General features: G+C 42.6%; 1 protein-coding gene across 1 annotated transcript in view; it reads right to left on the reverse strand.

The window, feature by feature from the left end:
• The window catches only part of csmd2 (CUB and Sushi multiple domains 2), a 338,221-nt gene that overhangs the window by 27,736 nt on the left and 291,675 nt on the right, over positions 1-18,810 (reverse strand). The window contains exons 47-48 of the mRNA XM_029734626.1: positions 3,112-3,297; positions 409-603 (exon numbers count right to left, since the gene is read on the reverse strand). Of these exons, the coding sequence (XP_029590486.1) occupies positions 409-603; positions 3,112-3,297 (381 nt within the window). The remainder of the gene's footprint in view (positions 1-408; positions 604-3,111; positions 3,298-18,810) is intronic.

Raw genomic sequence — 18,810 nt, forward strand, 5'->3', positions numbered from 1 at the left:
GGTTGCTGGATCGAATCCCTGAGCTGACAAAGGTAAAAATCTGTCGTTCTGTCCCTGAACAAGGCAGATAACCCACTGTTCCCCAGTAGGCCGTCATTGAAAATAAGAATTTGTTCTTAACTGACTTGCCTAGTTAAATAAAAGGTAAAATAAATAAAACAATTATAATCATTCTACATCTCCTCTGTGTTCATCAAGGCCAATCTTTCTCTCTCTCCTACCTCAATATGAGTACATGTAAAGAAAGCATTAGTCAGGTGAATTAACACTGATAATGTTGGTAAATCTATTTTATTTATCGTGTCTTTCTAATTCTGCTACATCATCTAAAGCACAACTTGGCTGAAAGCAAAACGGCAGATTTTACTGCTCAACAATGCATTGTGGGAGCTGGAGATTCTGACTCACTCTCGCAGGCCGGCCGGGGCTCTGGGTAGTCCCAGGTGCTGTTGGCCTGGCAACGGATGACCCTCTGACCCTTGTAGTAATATCCGGGGTCACAGATGAGCATCATCATCGCGTCGTACAGGCTCTGAGACCCGTAGATCAGCCTCCATCTCCCGTGATCCACAGCAGAGTGGCCTATGTCAGGGCAGGTCACCGCTGCAAAGGTCAGGGGTCAGATACACATAGGTCACAGGTCAGAAATGACTAACTGAACTGTTTTTAAGATGTGAAATTACTTGTTTTTATTTTATCAATAGGCAATATACTGTATGTCTCAGTCTATTCATCTGTATGACACGTTACTTACTGATGCTCGTTAATTATTTGTTTTTCTTGTCTCTTTTTATTTTACTTTTATTTTTTAGGCATTTTCAGAAAACTGCATTGTTTATTAAAGGCTTGTAAGTCAGCATTTCACTGTAAGATCTACACCTGTTGTATTCAGCATTTCACTGTAAGGTCTACTACACCTGTTGTATTCAGCATTTCACTGTGAGGTCTACTACACCTGTTGTATTCAGCATTTCACTGTAAGGTCTACTACACCTGTTGTATTCAGCATTTCACTGTGAGGTCTACTACACCTGTTGTATTCAGCATTTCACTGTGAGGTCTACTACACCTGTTGTATTCAGCATTTCACTGTGAGGTCTACTACACCTGTTGTATTCAAGTGACAAATAACATTTTATTTGATTGGATTTTAATAGTTGACACACTATTATATTTAGTTGTCAAAGTACATTTAAAATGGCCACAATAAAAGCCCGAACTAGCGAACCTCATTTTCTAAGTTATTTATAATCTAAACATGACACAAGCTTGGCAGAGACGCCTCGTTCTTGGATTTCAACGGTGATATTTTAGTGACTCTTGGACACAAGAAGTGCTGGGGATTTATCTCTCCCCAAATGAACACATACAACAGACCTTAAATTGAAATGTTCCTGGCGCTGAACCCTGTCACAACTCTAATTGCAAGATCAAATCCCCGAGCTGACAAGGTAAAAATCTGTCGTTCTGGCCCCTGAACAAGGCAGTTAACCCACTGTTCCTCGGTAGGCTGTCATTGTAAAATAAGAATTTGTTCTGAACTGACTTGCCCAGTTAAATAAAGGTAAAATATAATTTAAACATCATCATCGATGCCATTATCTCAGAAAAGTCCGCTCTCGTGTGCTTTTCACGCATGACAGTGTCTAGGGTATACAGAGAATGGCGCGACAAACAAACAAAAACATCCAGTCAGCGGAAGTCCTGTGGGCAAAAACTGCTCGTTGATAAGACCGGTCGAAGGACAACAGCAAGAACTGTGCAAGTTTACAGGTGGGGCGCAAATAACGGCGCAGTACAACAGTGGTGTGCAGAATACCCCCATCTCGGAGCGCACAACTAGTCGGTCCTTATCACAGACGGGCTATTGCAGCAGACGACCACACAGGGTTTCACTCCTATCAGCTAAAAACGAAGGAGGAGCAGCTCCAGTGGGGCATTGCGATCACCAACACTGAGGACTGAAAAAACATCGCCTGGTACGACAAATCCCGGTGCGTAAACAGCATGAGTCCATGGCCCCCATCCTGCCTGTTGCGTCATGCTGATGGTCAGGATTTGGGCGTAAGCAGCATGAGTCCATGGCCCCCATCCTGCCTGTTGTCATGCTGATGGCAGAGTTAGGATTTGGGCGTAAGCAGCATGAGTGCATGGCCCCCATCCTGCCTGGTGTCATGCTGATGGTCAGGATTTGGGCGTAAGCAGCATGAGTGCATGGCCCCCATCCTGCCTGTTGCGTCATGCTGATGGTCAGGATTTGGGCGTAAACAGCATGAGTCCATGGCCCCCATCCTGCCTGTTGCGTCATGCTGATGGTCAGGATTTGGGCGTAAACAGCATGAGTCCATGGCCCCCATCCTGCCTGGTGTCATGCTGATGGCAGAGTTAGGATTTGGGCGTAAACATCATGAGTCCATGGCCCCCATCCTGCCTGGTGTCATGCTGATGGCAGAGTTAGGATTTGGGCGTAAACAGCATGAGTCCATGGCCCCCATCCTGCCTGGTGTCATGCTGATGGCAGAGTTAGGATTTGGGCGTAAGCAGCATGAGTCCATGGCCCCCATCCTGCCTGCTGCGTCATGCTGATGGTCAGGATTTGGGCGTAAACAGCATGAGTCCATGGCCCCCATCCTGCCTGGTGTCATTTTGATGGCAGAGTTAGGATTTGGGCGTAAGCAGCATGAGTCCATGGCCCCCATCCTGCCTGTTGCGTCATGCTGATGGCAGAGTTAGGATTTGGGCGTAAGCAGCATGAGTCCATGGCCCCCATCCTGCCTGGTGTCATGCTGATGGTCAGGATTTGGGTGTAAGCAGCATGAGTCCATGACCCCCATCCTGCCTGGTGTCATGCTGATGGCAGAGTTAGGATTTGGGCGTAAACAGCATGAGTCCATGGCCCCCATCCTGCCTGTTGTCAACGATACAAACTGGTGGTGGTGATGGAATGTTTTCCTGGCACACGTTAGGTCCCTTGATAGCATATTGAGCAATTATAAAAATCTATGCCCCAGAGAATTCAGGCTGTTCTGGAGGCAAAGTGTGGGGGGGGCAAAAGTGTACCTAATAAGCGAAATATAGGTATGTCAATTCCAATCAATGAGGACTACTCACGTATGCAGCGGGGCGGGGCCTCATTGGAGCTCCACCTCCCAGACAACTGACAGATGACTGACACGGCCAGGGGGCTGGCCAATCGGAAACCGGGGTTACACTGGTACATGGCCCTGGCACCAAGAGTGAAGTCCTGCCCGACAATACTACCGTTTACTGGAGGTATAGGCATCCCACAAGCCATCACTGAAAGAGAGAGGGAGGGAGGGAGGCAAAGGGGGAGGGAGAGTGAGAAAGAGAGATAGAAAGAGGAATGGAGAGAGATACAGTGAGAGAGCAAAAACAACATTACAAAATTGAAAACAGAACTGTGGTAGATATGGATTTAACCAAGATGGAATACAGGATTATTTCACCTTCAGGCAAAGAACCGGCAGCGACAAAGCACATGACATAAAAACTACCCTGGAGGCTTTTGAATAACCATCTCTGTATGCATAGAGCTTCTCTCACAACATGCCCCTTGTACAAATTCTCTCACTCTCACAAGCATTATCGTGGCATAAACATTAGTTTGGCCCCCCTCGTCTGCGCTCGGGTAAACATAACCTGTCTGCATCTCAAATGGCACCCTATTCCCTACCAGAGCCCTGGTCAAACGTAGTGCACTAAGTAGGGAATAGGTTGGCATTTGGGACTCTGTCAGTAGAGAGCTACGTAATTCAGACTACAGATCACACCTGCAGTTGACTTTAGAGGCACACAATGGCCGCCCCGCTGTTACCAATTTCCACATTCACTGCTGTTGTTGATACAGCGTCACTGCAACTGTTGATACAGCTGGTCACCGGAGTAGGGCTGTGGGGCAATTGAAACCCTTAGGTTTTGTTTCTGAGAGAAAGCATACATAGGAAAACTTTAAGTGAAATGGTCTATGGTTTGTACAACGGGTTGTTTTGAGAGTAATAGAATGCTGCAGAGATGGGGCTTTAATAAAGAGCAGCTTGGCTTTCGGAGGAAACATTTCAGATGTTTCCTTGTCTACGTGATTTCCTGGTGTCTTACAGCATCTTTATTCTATCAACCAATCAAATCTTCCATCAAACAATCAAATCTTCCATCAACCAATCAAATCTTCCATCAAACAATCAAATCTTCCATCAAACAATCTGCGTGAACTACCGTAAATGTGTGACCTACTTTTCAGAATTGGGGCATAAAAATGAATTCCATAAACCTTTTCATAGATAACAATCACCATGTTTTTCATTTCGACTCTTTCCCCCTCAAGGAACTCTTCACATTATGTCACTTTATCCAGAAAGTAAATTAGTAAATGTTTACATTTTTATTAAGATGTTCATTTTGCTAAATAAAAATGATGTAACTTCTGTGACAAAATGTTAACATGACCTCTTCAGTTAAGTCATGGTCACCAAGTCCCTGTTTACAATTCAACCCACACCGCCCACAGCAGAATCGATACATTAGAGGATCCCCACACCTCCATCAATACATTAGAGGATCCCCACACCTCCATCAATATATTAGAGGAATCCCCACACCTCCATCAATACATTAGAGGAATCCCCACACCTCCATCAATACATTAGAGGATCCCCACACCTCCATCAATATATTAGAGGAATCCCCACACCTCCATCAATACATTAGAGGAATCCCCACACCTCCATCAATATATTAGAGGAATCCCCACACCTCCATCAATACATTAGAGGATCCCCACACCTCCATCAATACATTAGAGGGATCCCCACACCTCCATCAATACATTAGAGGAATCCCCACACCTCCATCAATACATTAGAGGAATCCCCACACCTCCATCAATACATTAGAGGAATCCCCACACCTCCATCAATACATTAGATGAATCCCCACACCTCCATCAATACATTAGAGGAATCCCCACACCTCCATCAGTACATTAGAGGAATCCCCACACCTCCATCAGTACATTAGAGGAATCCCCACACCTCCAACAATACATTAGAGGAATCCCCACACCTCCATCAATACATTAGAGGAATCCCCACACCTCCATCAGTACATTAGAGGAATCCCCACACCTCCAACAATACATTAGAGGAATCCCCACACCTCCATCAGTACATTAGAGGAATCCCCACACCTCCAACAATACATTAGAGGAATCCCCACACCTCCAACAGTACATTAGAGGATCCCCACACCTCCAACAATACATTAGAGGAATCCCCACACCTCCAACAATACATTAGAGGGATCCCCACACCTCCATCAATACATTAGAGGATCCCCACACCTCCATCAATACATTAGAGGGATCCCCACACCTCCAACAATACATTAGAGGAATCCCCACACCTCCATCAATACATTAGAGGAATCCCCACACCTCCATCAATACATTAGAGGGATCCCCACACCTCCAACAATACATTAGAGGAATCCCCACACCTCCATCAATACATTAGAGGAATCCCCACACCTCCATCAATACATTAGAGGAATCCCCACACCTCCATCAGTACATTAGAGGAATCCCCACACCTCCATCAATACATTAGAGGAATCCCCACACCTCCATCAATACATTAGAGGAATCCCCACACCTCCATCAATACATTAGAGGAATCCCCACACCTCCATCAGTACATTAGAGGAATCCCCACACCTCCATCAATACATTAGAGGAATCCCCACACCTCCATCAATACATTAGAGGATTCCCCACACCTCCATCAATACATTAGAGGAATCCCCACACCTCCATCAATACATTAGAGGAATCCCCACACCTCCAACAATACATTAGAGGAATCCTCACACCTCCATCAGTACATTAGAGGAATCCCCACACCTCCATCAATACATTAGAAGCCTGGACATGAACATTTCTATACATTAGAAGCCTGGACATGAACATTTCTATACATTAGAAGCCTGGACATGAACATTTCTATACATTAGAAGCCTGGACATGAACATTTCTATACATTAGAAGCCTGGACATGAACATTTCTATACATTAGAAGCCTGGACATGAACATTTCTATACATTAGAAGCCTGGACATGAACATTTCTATACAACAGAATGAGAGATTTTGAAAGTGTACCGGAAAGTAACCTACAGTGGTAAGAACAAGTTTATGAACCCTTTGGATTTACCTGGATTTCTGCATAAATTGGTCATCAAATTTGATCTGATCTTCATCTAAGTCACAACAATAGACAAACACAGTGTGCTAAACTAATAAAACACAAACAATTATACGTTTTCATGTCTTTATTGAACACACCGTGTAAACATTCACAGTGCAGGGTGGGAAAAGTATGTGATCCCTTGGATTTAATAACTGGTTGACCCTCCTTTGGCAGCAATAACCTCAACCAAATGCTTTCTATAGTTGCGGATGAGACCTGCACAACGGTCAGGAGGAATTTTGGACCCTTCCTCTTTACAATACTGTTTCAGTTCTGCAATATTCTTGGGATGTCTGGTGTGAACTGCTCTCTTGAGGTCATGCCACTGCATCCCAATCAGCTTGAGGTCAGGACTCTGACTGGGCCACTCCAGAAGGCGTATTTTCTTCTGTTCAAGCCATTCCGTTGTTGATTTATTTCTGTGTTTTGGGTCGTTGTCCTATTGCATCACCCAACTTCTGTTGAGCTTCAATTGGAGGACAGAAAGCCTAACATTCTCCTGAAAAATGTCTTGACAAACTTGGGAATTCATTTTTCCATCAATGATAGCAAGCTGTCCAGGCCCTGAGGCAGCAAAGCAGCCCCAAATCATGATGCTCCCTCCACCATACTTTACAGTTGGGATGAGGTTTTTATGTTGGTGTGCTGTGCCTTTTTTCTCCACACATAATGTTGTGTTTTCCTTCCAAACAACTCAAAAGAAAAATACAATAATTTGTGTGTTATTAGTTTAAGCACACTGTGTTTGTCTATTGTTGTGACTAAGATGAAAATCAGATCAAATTTGGTGACCAATTGATGCAGAAATCCAGATAATTCCAAATGGTTCACATACTTTTTCTTGCCACTGTACATGGGGGAATTCCGACCAGAGTTAAGCTAATATAAATGGAATGTAATTTCCTTTATATGCACTTTTCTCTCTACCCATATTCTGAGCCTTTCAACATAAGCATGAGAATACCATGCTATTCACCCGCTATTCGTTTGGGTTTGAGATGGAATAAATGAAGGTGTGTCTACCGATACGCTGTATTCTAACCTTGACTTAATTCCCCTCATAATTCCACCACCTTTATGCACGAGGAAACCATGAATAAGGTCGAGCTGGTTCCAAGCGGAAAAAGCTTCTACTTTATTTTTCCTGATAGAAATAACACCATTCTCCACACACTGTCAATTACAACTTGATAAGAGCTATTGTCACGTCCTGATCATAGAGAGCTCTTATTTTCTATGGTAGAGTAGGTCAGGGCGTGAATGGGGGGGGGGGGGTTTATCTAGTTTATTTATTTCTATGTTGTGTTCTAGTTTCTTTTTTCTATGTTGGGGTTTTTGTATGATTCCCAATTAGAGGCAGCGGGTCATCGTTGTCTCTAATTGGGGATCATATTTAAGTTCTTGTTTTTCCCCACCTGTGTTTGTGGGTAGATTATTTTGAGTTAGTGCATGTTGCACCGCTGTCGTCACGGTTTGTTGTTTGTTATTAGTTTATTGTTTTGTCTCGCTAAGTTTCACATTCAAATAAAAGATGTGGAACGATACTCACGCTGCGCCTTGGTCTCCTTCCTACGACGGATGTGACAACTATTGATCAGAGCTATTGATCAGAGCTATTGATCAGAGCTGGGTAAATTAGTGATATGTTATGAGATGTGGGATATACAAAGGACACATGTTTTAGACCTATTTTACCTCGTGGGATCGCTGGAGACAAACATGAAACCAGTCATGTGGCAGCAAACTGAAGCATATCAACATATCACCTTTTCCACAGTAAAGTTGATGAAATGCTGTGCAATTGTGCCGAATTTTAAGTTGTACAGCCTTTTAACGGTAATGTCTTAATTATAAACTACCCTGACTTTCTCTGTCTCCTTTTTCTATCGTGTTAAATATGAACCCTTATCAGTATGGACGGACAGTAGTCCTAATAACCACACATATTCAACTGTACATTTTTTTTGTTTTGTTTTTATTTAACCTTTATTTAACGTGGCAAGTCAGTTAAGAACAAATTCTTATTTACAACGACGGCCTACTCCGGCCAAAACACTAACACAGACGACGCTGGGCCAATTGTGCGCCGCCCTATGGGACTCCCAATCACGGCCGGTTATGATACAGACTAGAATCGAACCAGGGTCTGTAGTGACGCCTCTAGCACTGAGATGCAGTGTCTTAGACCGCTGCGCCACTCGAGAGCCCAATTTACTGTTAGTTCCCTTCAGTTGGTATAGCCTACATTATCATTCCATTTAATTTCGTTGTTTTGTTTAGTTTAATTTCATTGTTTACCTTCATTTGCTTCCTCTCTAAACGTCCGTCACGGCTGTGTGGTTGTTGCTGAGGATCATTAGTAACAGTTGATAATACAAAAAAAGACATGTAGGCTAATTAAATTGTTATGGTGCGGAGCGCAGACCAAGCTGTACCAGCTTGAAGTTGACGCATGGCGCAATACTTGTCATCACACAGTTCCATGGTTAGTACAGTCCCATGGTTAGTGCAGGTAATAGATGAGGGTATAGCCTACTATTGTACACTATTCTCCCTGTTATAATTCTGTATACACTAATCTTCCAACATTAGCACAGTAAGCAGTATTGATGCACCGAGTCTGGAACCAACATGACCCTGAACAGCTTCTACCTCCATCAGAATGATCAATATGAACAGCTTCTACCTCCATCAGAATGATCAATATGAACAGCTTCTACCTCCATCAGAATGATCAATATGAACAGCTTCTACCTCCATCAGAATGATCAATATGAACAGCTTCTACCTCCATCAGAATGATCAATATGAACAGCTTCTACCTCCATCAGAATGATCAATATGAACAGCTTCTACCTCCATCAGAATGATCAATATGAACAGCTTCTACCTCCATCAGAATGATCAATATGAACAGCTTCTACCTCCATCAGAATGATCAATATGAACAGCTTCTACCTCCATCAGAATGATCAATATGAACAGCTTCTACCTCCATCAGAATGATCAATATGAACAGCTTCTACCTCCATCAGAATGATCAATATGAACAGCTTCTACCTCCATCAGAATGATCAATACGAACAGCTTCTACCTCCATCAGAATGATCAATATGAACAGCTTCTACCTCCATCAGAATGATCAATATGAACAGCTTCTACCTCCATCAGAATGATCAATATGAACAGCTTCTACCTCCATCAGAATGATCAATATGAACAGCTTCTACCTCCATCAGAATGATCAATATGAACAGCTTCTACCTCCATCAGAATGATCAATATGAACAGCTTCTACCTCCATCAGAATGATCAATATGAACAGCTTCTACCTCCATCAGAATGATCAATATGAACAGCTTCTACCTCCATCAGAATGATCAATATGAACAGCTTCTACCTCCATCAGAATGATCAATATGAACAGCTTCTACCTCCATCAGAATGATCAATATGAACAGCTTCTACCTCCATCAGAATGATCAATATGAACAGCTTCTACCTCCATCAGAATGATCAATATGAACAGCTTCTACCTCCATCAGAATGATCAATATGAACAGCTTCTACCTCCATCAGAATGATCAATATGAACAGCTTCTACCTCCATCAGAATGATCAATATGAACAGCTTCTACCTCCATCAGAATGATCAATATGAACAGCTTCTACCTCCATCAGAATGATCAATATGAATGATCAATACGAACAGCTTCTACCTCCATCAGAATGATCAATACGAACAGCTTCTACCTCCATCAGAATGATCAATACGAACAGCTTCTACCTCCATCAGAATGATCAATACGAACAGCTTCTACCTCCATCAGAATGATCAATATGAACAGCTTCTACCTCCATCAGAATGATCAATACGAACAGCTTCTACCTCCATCAGAATGATCAATACGAACAGCTTCTACCTCCATCAGAATGATCAATACGAACAGCTTCTACCTCCATCAGAATGATCAATACGAACAGCTTCTACCTCCATCAGAATGATCAATACGAACAGCTTCTACCTCCATCAGAATGATCAATATGAACAGCTTCTACCTCCATCAGAATGATCAATATGAACAGCTTCTACCTCCATCAGAATGATCAATATGAACAGCTTCTACCTCCATCAGAATGATCAATATGAACAGCTTCTACCTCCATCAGAATGATCAATATGAACAGCTTCTACCTCCATCAGAATGATCAATACGAACAGCTTCTACCTCCATCAGAATGATCAATATGAACAGCTTCTACCTCCATCAGAATGATCAATATGAACAGCTTCTACCTCCATCAGAATGATCAATATGAACAGCTTCTACCTCCATCAGAATGATCAATATGAACAGCTTCTACCTCCATCAGAATGATCAATATGAACAGCTTCTACCTCCATCAGAATGATCAATATGAACAGCTTCTACCTCCATCAGAATGATCAATATGAACAGCTTCTACCTCCATCAGAATGATCAATATGAACAGCTTCTACCTCCATCAGAATGATCAATATGAACAGCTTCTACCTCCATCAGAATGATCAATATGAACAGCTTCTACCTCCATCAGAATGATCAATATGAACAGCTTCTACCTCCATCAGAATGATCAATACAAACAGCTTCTACCTCCATCAGAATGATCAATATGAACAGCTTCTACCTCCATCAGAATGATCAATATGAACAGCTTCTACCTCCATCAGAATGATCAATACGAACAGCTTCTACCTCCATCAGAATGATCAATACGAACAGCTTCTACCTCCATCAGAATGATCAATACGAACAGCTTCTACCTCCATCAGAATGATCAATATGAACAGCTTCTACCTCCATCAGAATGATCAATACGAACAGCTTCTACCTCCATCAGAATGATCAATATGAACAGCTTCTACCTCCATCAGAATGATCAATATGAACAGCTTCTACCTCCATCAGAATGATCAATATGAACAGCTTCTACCTCCATCAGAATGATCAATATGAACAGCTTCTACCTCCATCAGAATGATCAATATGAACAGCTTCTACCTCCATCAGAATGATCAATATGAACAGCTTCTACCTCCATCAGAATGATCAATATGAACAGCTTCTACCTCCATCAGAATGATCAATATGAACAGCTTCTACCTCCATCAGAATGATCAATATGAACAGCTTCTACCTCCATCAGAATGATCAATATGAACAGCTTCTACCTCCATCAGAATGATCAATATGAACAGCTTCTACCTCCATCAGAATGATCAATATGAACAGCTTCTACCTCCATCAGAATGATCAATACGAACAGCTTCTACCTCCATCAGAATGATCAATATGAACAGCTTCTACCTCCATCAGAATGATCAATATGAACAGCTTCTACCTCCATCAGAATGATCAATACGAACAGCTTCTACCTCCATCAGAATGATCAATACGAACAGCTTCTACCTCCATCAGAATGATCATTTAAAAGGGAAGTGCGTGTGCGGCGTCTGTTCTCGCAGAAACATGGTCCCTTCCGTGTTTGTTCTTTTTCTTTAAATCAAATCAAATGTATTTATAAGCCCTTCTTACATCAGCTGATATCACAAAGTGCTGTACAGAAACCCAGCCTAAAACCCCAAACAGGAAGCAATGCAGGTGTAGAAGCACGGTAAAGTGTTTTTAAAGTCGCGATTCACCTCAACCAACTAAGTTTTGAGTGTTATTAAATCGTATATAGCTAATAAAATCTTGGCCAGGTCGCAGTTGTAAATGAGAACTTGTTCTCAACTGGCCTACCCGGTTAAATAAAAAGGGGAAATAAAATATAAATAAAAAAATAAAATAATGAGACAAATAGCAGTACTTTGACTGTTAGTTTTAACAAGCTGTCGACCTAACCGTCAACGAATACAGCGATCCGCAACCGCAGATATCAGATATCACACACAAGGGATGTCCTGCTTAATCTCCGACCCTCTGCTGCACAAGTCTACACTGCAATGGAACACCACAATCAATACAACAACATGTTCCCAATAAAAGGCATCTAAAACCCAAGGAAGCCTGGCAGTAGAGGAGGAATTAGAAGAAGAAAAAAAAACAGCCCTTCAGAAAACCTCTTCCATCTATTATGCATGGCCATGTAGAAAGCGTAGGGAATTAGACAGAGGAGTTACGGGCTTGTACCCTGCCTGATCTGTCTGAGACCTGAGAACTGGGTTTACTGAACAGGATCCCTACTCCGCTGTGGAGCTGCATGGCTACACGATCGTTAGAATGGACCAAAACATCAACTCTGGTAAGAGAAAAGACGGTGGAATTTGTGCGTTCGTCAATGAGAAATATTGCAATCCTGCCCATATTATAACTAAGCACCGGGTCTGTATTAAACACGGTGAACTCCTTGCTCTTAACCTACGGCTGTACTTCCTGCCGCGGGAAATAAATCAGGTTGACTATTTATTGTTTACATTGCCCTCTCCATTCACACCTGAATAGCTGCCGACTTGATTCATGACCTTGTATCCCAGGCTGAAAACAGAGTCATCTGAAGCATAAAAGCTGATCATGGGAGACTTTAACATGTGCAATCTATCTGAACATTTACCGTTATATCAGCAATATGTTACACTCCTAAAGAGACTAAAGACCTCCAGGACTGTTTTGAGTCCACTGACTGGGTGGCCCTGACGGCCTGCGCCGGTGACCTGGAAGTTGCAACAGAGAATTATTTATTTTTTTAACGCACACTGAACCATTTTGATGTGAATCGCAATATATCTTACAAATGTTCTATAAATCTGTCCTGCAGAGAGTGCTCTCCTTTGCTCTGAAATGCGTGTTTGTGAACATGCGAGTGCAAGACCAAGTCAAGCTTCAGCTTGATTAAGACGGCGGGAAGGATAATTGGTATAGATTAAGAATCAGCAACACACCTGTACTGTACACCAAACTCATCCTTCTAAATCTTTAAAGCATTTTTACAAGACAGACTCAAAACAGAGTCACAGCAGCAGCTGTAAAAGGGGAAAGAGACTTCTTCAAAAGAAAATTAAAACAGATAGATATTGGGACTGTTTTATTCCATCAGCCATTAGGCTGTATAATTCATAGTCTGTTGGTCCCTCCAGTATACAGCATACTGCACATTCATTTTCAATGTGTAGCTAAAGCACTTTGAATGAATTATATTGTGTAGTTTCTGTGTTTTCATGTTTTATGTACCATCTTATTAGGCATATAACCAAATGAATTTCCCCCTGGTGGGACAATAAAGTTGATCTGAATCTGACAGATTAACCAAAAGCTACTCTGACTATCTGGATTGAGCCTTGTCACTCTAACTCCTAAAGCTACCCAGACTATCTGGATTGAGCCTTGTCACTCTAACTCTTTTGACTCATCACATGCACTGCTGCTGCCATTTATAATCTATCCTGTTGACTAGTCACTTTACCCCTGTCACGTATACTCCCTCTCCATCCTCTAGGTCATCAGCCTGCTGATTATCCTCCCTCTCCTGCCTCTAGGTCATCAGCCTGCTGATTATCCTCCCTCTCCGTCCTCTAGGTCATCAGCCTGCTGATTATCCTCCCTCTCCTGCCTCTAGGTCATCAGCCTGCTGATTATACTCCCTCTCTGACCTCTAGGTCATCAGCCTGCTGATTATCCTCCCTCTCCGGCCTCTAGGTCATCAGGCTGCTGATTATCCTCCCTCTCCTCCCTCTAGGTCATCAGGCTGCTGATTATCCTCCCTCTCCTCCCTCTAGGTCATCAGCCTGCTGATTATCCTCCCTCTCTGTCCTCTAGGTCATCAGCCTGCTGATTATCCTCCCTCTCTGACCTCTAGGTCATCAGCCTGCTGATTATCCTCCCTCTCTGACCTCTAGGTCATCAGGCTGCTGATTATCCTCCCTCTCCTGCCTCTAGGTCATCAGCCTGCTGATTATCCTCCCTCTCCGTCCTCTAGGTCATCAGGCTGCTGATTATCCTCCCTCTCCTGCCTCTAGGTCATCAGCCTGCTGATTATCCTCCCTCTCCGTCCTCTAGGTCATCAGCCTGCTGATTATCCTCTCTCTCCTGCCTCTAGGTCATCAGCCTGCTGATTATCCTCCCTCTCCGTCCTCTAGGTCATCAGCCTGCTGATTATCCTCCCTCTCCTCCCTCTAGGTCATCAGCCTGCTGATTATCCTCCCTCTCCTGCCTCTAGGTCATCAGCCTGCTGATTATACTCCCTCTCTGACCTCTAGGTCATCAGCCTGCTGATTATCCTCCCTCTCCGGCCTCTAGGTCATCAGGCTGCTGATTATCCTCCCTCTCCTCCCTCTAGGTCATCAGGCTGCTGATTATCCTCCCTCTCCTCCCTCTAGGTCATCAGGCTGCTGATTATCCTCCCTCTCCTCCCTCTAGGTCATCAGGCTGCTGATTATCCTCCCTCTCCTCCCTCTAGGTCATCAGGCTGCTGATTATCCTCCCTCTCTGACCTCTAGGTCATCAGGCTGCTGATTATACTCCCTCTCCTGCCTCTAGGTCATCAGGCTGCTGATTATCCCACACACCTGTCACCATATTCTTGCGCACCTGCGCCTCATGACCCTCACCTGGACTCCATCACTTCCTTGATTATCTTCCCTGTATCTGTCCCTCCCCTTGGTTCTTTCCTCAGGTGTTATTGACTCTGTTTTTATGTCAGTTCGTCTGTTTGTGGTTCGTGTTCATTGTTTATTTTTTATTTTTTTAAACACTCACTCCCTGAACTTGCTTCCTGACTCTCAGCGCACTCGTTACAACCCCTACCTATATGTACATATCTACCTCAATTACCTCGTACCCCTGCTCATTGACTCGGTACTGGTACTTCCTGTATATAGCCACGTTATCGTTACTCATTGTGGATTTATTCCTTGTGTTATTATGTTTATATTATTTCTCTTTTTCTCTCTGAATTGTTGGGAAACTTAACAATGTTAGTTTACATCTGTTGTTTACGAAGCATTTGACAAATGAAATTGTATTTGATTTGATGGGTTAAATGTTCAGAACTAATTAAACCACCTTTTTCTTTAGTACGTAAAGGCTCCACAAAACCAGTTTTTTTATGATTCATAAAAACTTTCTAAAACCTAGATAATCTACAAGATTAGAGTATTTTTTAATCTGGTTTGAGGTCACTTCGAAATGTCCTTGTTTTTGAAAGAAAAGCACATTTTTTTGTCCATTAAAATAACATCAAATTGATCATTAATACAGTGTAGACATTGTTAATGTTGTAAATGACTATTGTTGCTGGAAACGGCATATTATTTTTATGGAATATCTACATAGGCGTACAGATGCCCATTATCAGCAACCGTCACTCCTGTGTTCCAATGGAACACTGTGTTAGCTAATCCAAGTTTATCATTTTAAAAGGCTAATTGATCATTAGAAAACCCTTTTGCAATTATGTTAGCACAGCTGAAAACTGTTGTTCTGGTTAAAGAAGCAATAAAACTGGCCTTCTTTAGACTAGTTGAGTATCTGGAGCATCAGCATTTGTGGGTTCGATTACAGGCTCAAAATGGCAAGAAACAAATACCTTCCTTCTGAAACTCGTCAGTCTATTTTTGTTCTGAGAAATTATGGCTATTCCATGTGAGAAATTGCCAAGAAACTGAAGATCTCATACAACGCTGTGTTCTACTCCCTTCACAGAACAGTGCAAACTAGCTTTAATCAGATTAGAACGAGTGGGAGGCCCCGGTGCACAACAGAGCAAGAGGACAAGTACATTAGAGTGTCTAGTTTGAGAAACAGATGCCTCACAAGTCCTCAACTGGCAGCTTCATTAAATAGTACCCGCAAAACACCAGTCTCAACGTCAACAGTGAAAAGGCAACTCTGGGATGCTGGCCTTCTAGGCAGAGTTGCAAAGAAAAAGCTGGCCCCTATTCCCAGTGATAAGTAATTGTATAAGTGTGCCCTTGGTTCACCATTGTCTTGTCGATTATTGTTCTATGTCCGTTGGTCGTGTGAGTACCTGTGCTGTGTGTTTTGGCTTTCGTGCCGCTGTGGATTACGCAGATGATTATGGGTCTCGTCCTGTGTGTTAATCATTGTGCGCTTGTGTTATTTTTTCAAGATCCTCCTCGCTCTTTTTTGGGGGTTTCTACCCTATGTGTTGTAACATGTTTGTTTGGTCTTCGTCCCTGTGCCTTTACATGGCTTGCTGTAATTTGGGGTAAAAAAATTAAAAACCATATTACGCATTCCCGCGCCTGTCGCCCGATCTTTATACCAGCACGACAGCGACTGAATAAGGTAAATACTCTTAATGCGTGCGTAGGAAAGGCGTACATTTCCTAAGTCTGCATTGGCCCCTGAATACTAGTCATGAAATCTATGCAGCCTACTCAATCACTTTTTATAGCTACTGTTTACAGGCCTCCTGGGCCATATGCAGTGTTCCTTACTGAGTTCCCTGAATTCCTATCGGATCTTGTAGTCATAGCAGATAATATTCTAATTTTTGGTGACTTTAACATTCACATGGAAAAGTCCACAGACCCACTCCAAAAGGCTTTCGGAGCCATCATCGACTCAGTGGGTTTTGTCCAACATGTCTCTGGACCTACTCACTGCCACAGTCATACTCTGGACCTAGTTTTGTCCCATGGAATAAATGTTGTGGATCTTAATGTTTTTCCTCATAATCCTGGATTATCGGACCACCATTTTATTGCGTTTACAATTGCAACAAATAATCTGCTCAGACCCCAACCAAGGAAGATTAAAAGTCGTGATATAAATTCTCAGACAACCCAAAGATTCCTTGATGCCCTTCCAGACTCCCTCTGCCTACCCAAGGACGTCAGAGGACAAGAATCAGTTAACCACCTAACCGAGGAACTCAATTCAACCTTGCGCAATACCCTAGATGCAGTTGCACCCCTAAAAATTAAAAACATCTGTCATAAGAAACTAGCTCCCTGGTATACAGAAAATACACGAGCTCTGAAGCAAGCTTCCAGAAAATTGGAACGGAAATGGCGCCACACTAAACTGGAAGTCTTCCGACTAGCTTGGAAAGACAGTACCGTGCAGTATCGAAGAGCCCTCACTGCTGCACGATCATCCTATTTTTCCAACTTAATTGAGGAAAATAAGAACAATCCGAAATTTCTTTTTGACACTGTCGCAAAGCTAACTAAAAAGCAGCATTCGCAAATGGAGGATGGCTTTCACTTCAGCAGTAATAAATTTATGAACTTTTTTGAGGAAAAGATCATGATCATTAGAAAGCAAATTACGGACTCCTCTTTAAATCTGGGTATTCCTCCAGGGCTTCATTGTCCAGAGTCTGCACAACTCTGCCAGGACCTTGGCTCAAGGGAGATACTAAAGTGTTTTAGTACTATATCTCTTGACACAATGATGAAAATAATCATGGCCTCCAAACCCTCAAGCTGCATACTGGACCCTATTCCAACTAAACTACTGAAAGAGCTGCTTCCTGTGCTTGGCCCTCCTATGTTGAATATAATAAACGGCTCTCTATCCACCGGATGTGTACCAAGCTCACTAAAAGTGGCAGTAATAAAGCCTCTCTTGAAAAAGCCGAATCTTGACCCAGAAATTATAAAAAACTATCGGCCTATATCGAATCTTCCATTCCTCTCAAAAATTTTAGAAAAAGTTGTTGCGCAGCAACTCACTGCCTTCCTGAAGACAAACAATGTATACGAAACGCTTCAGTCTGGTTTTAGACCCCATCATAGCACTGAGACTGCACTTGTGAAGGTGGTAAATGACCTTTTAATGACGTCAGACCGAGGCTCTGCATCTGTCCTCATGCTCCTAGATCTTAGTGCCGCTTTTGATACCATCGATCACCACATTCTTTTGGAGAGATTGGAAACCCAAATTGGTCTACATGGACAAGTTCTGGCCTGGTTTAGATCTTATCTGTCGGAAAGATATCAGTTTGTCTCTGTGAATGGTTCGTCCTCTGACAAATCAATTGTAAATTTCAGTGTTCCTCAAGGTTCCGTTCTAGGACCACTATTGTTTTCACTATATATTTTACCTCTTGGGGATGTCATTCGAAAACATAATGTTAAATTTCACTGCTATGCGGACGACACACAGCTGTACATTTCAATGAAACATGGTGAAGCCCCAAAATTGCCCTCGCTAGAAGCCTGTGTTTCAGACATAAGGAAGTGGATGGCTGCAAATTTTCTACTTTTAAACTCGGACAAAACAGAGATGCTTGTCCTAGGTCCCAAGAAACAAAGAGATCTTCTGTTGAATCTGACAATTAATCTGGATGGTTGTACAGTCGTCTCAAATAAAACTGTGAAGGACCTCGGCGTTACTCTGGACCCTGATCTCTCTTTTGAAGAACATATCAAGACTGCTTCAAGGACAGCTTTTTTCCATCTACGTAACATTGCAAAAATCAGAAATTTCTGTCCAAAAATGACGCAGAAAAATTAATCCATGCTTTTGTTACTTCTAGGCTCGACTACTGCAATGCTCTACTTCCCGGCTACCCGGATAAAGCACTAAACAAACTTCAGT

This window comes from Salmo trutta, chromosome 36, assembly GCF_901001165.1.
Source record: "Salmo trutta chromosome 36, fSalTru1.1, whole genome shotgun sequence".
Classification (NCBI taxonomy): Eukaryota; Metazoa; Chordata; class Actinopteri; order Salmoniformes; family Salmonidae; genus Salmo; species Salmo trutta.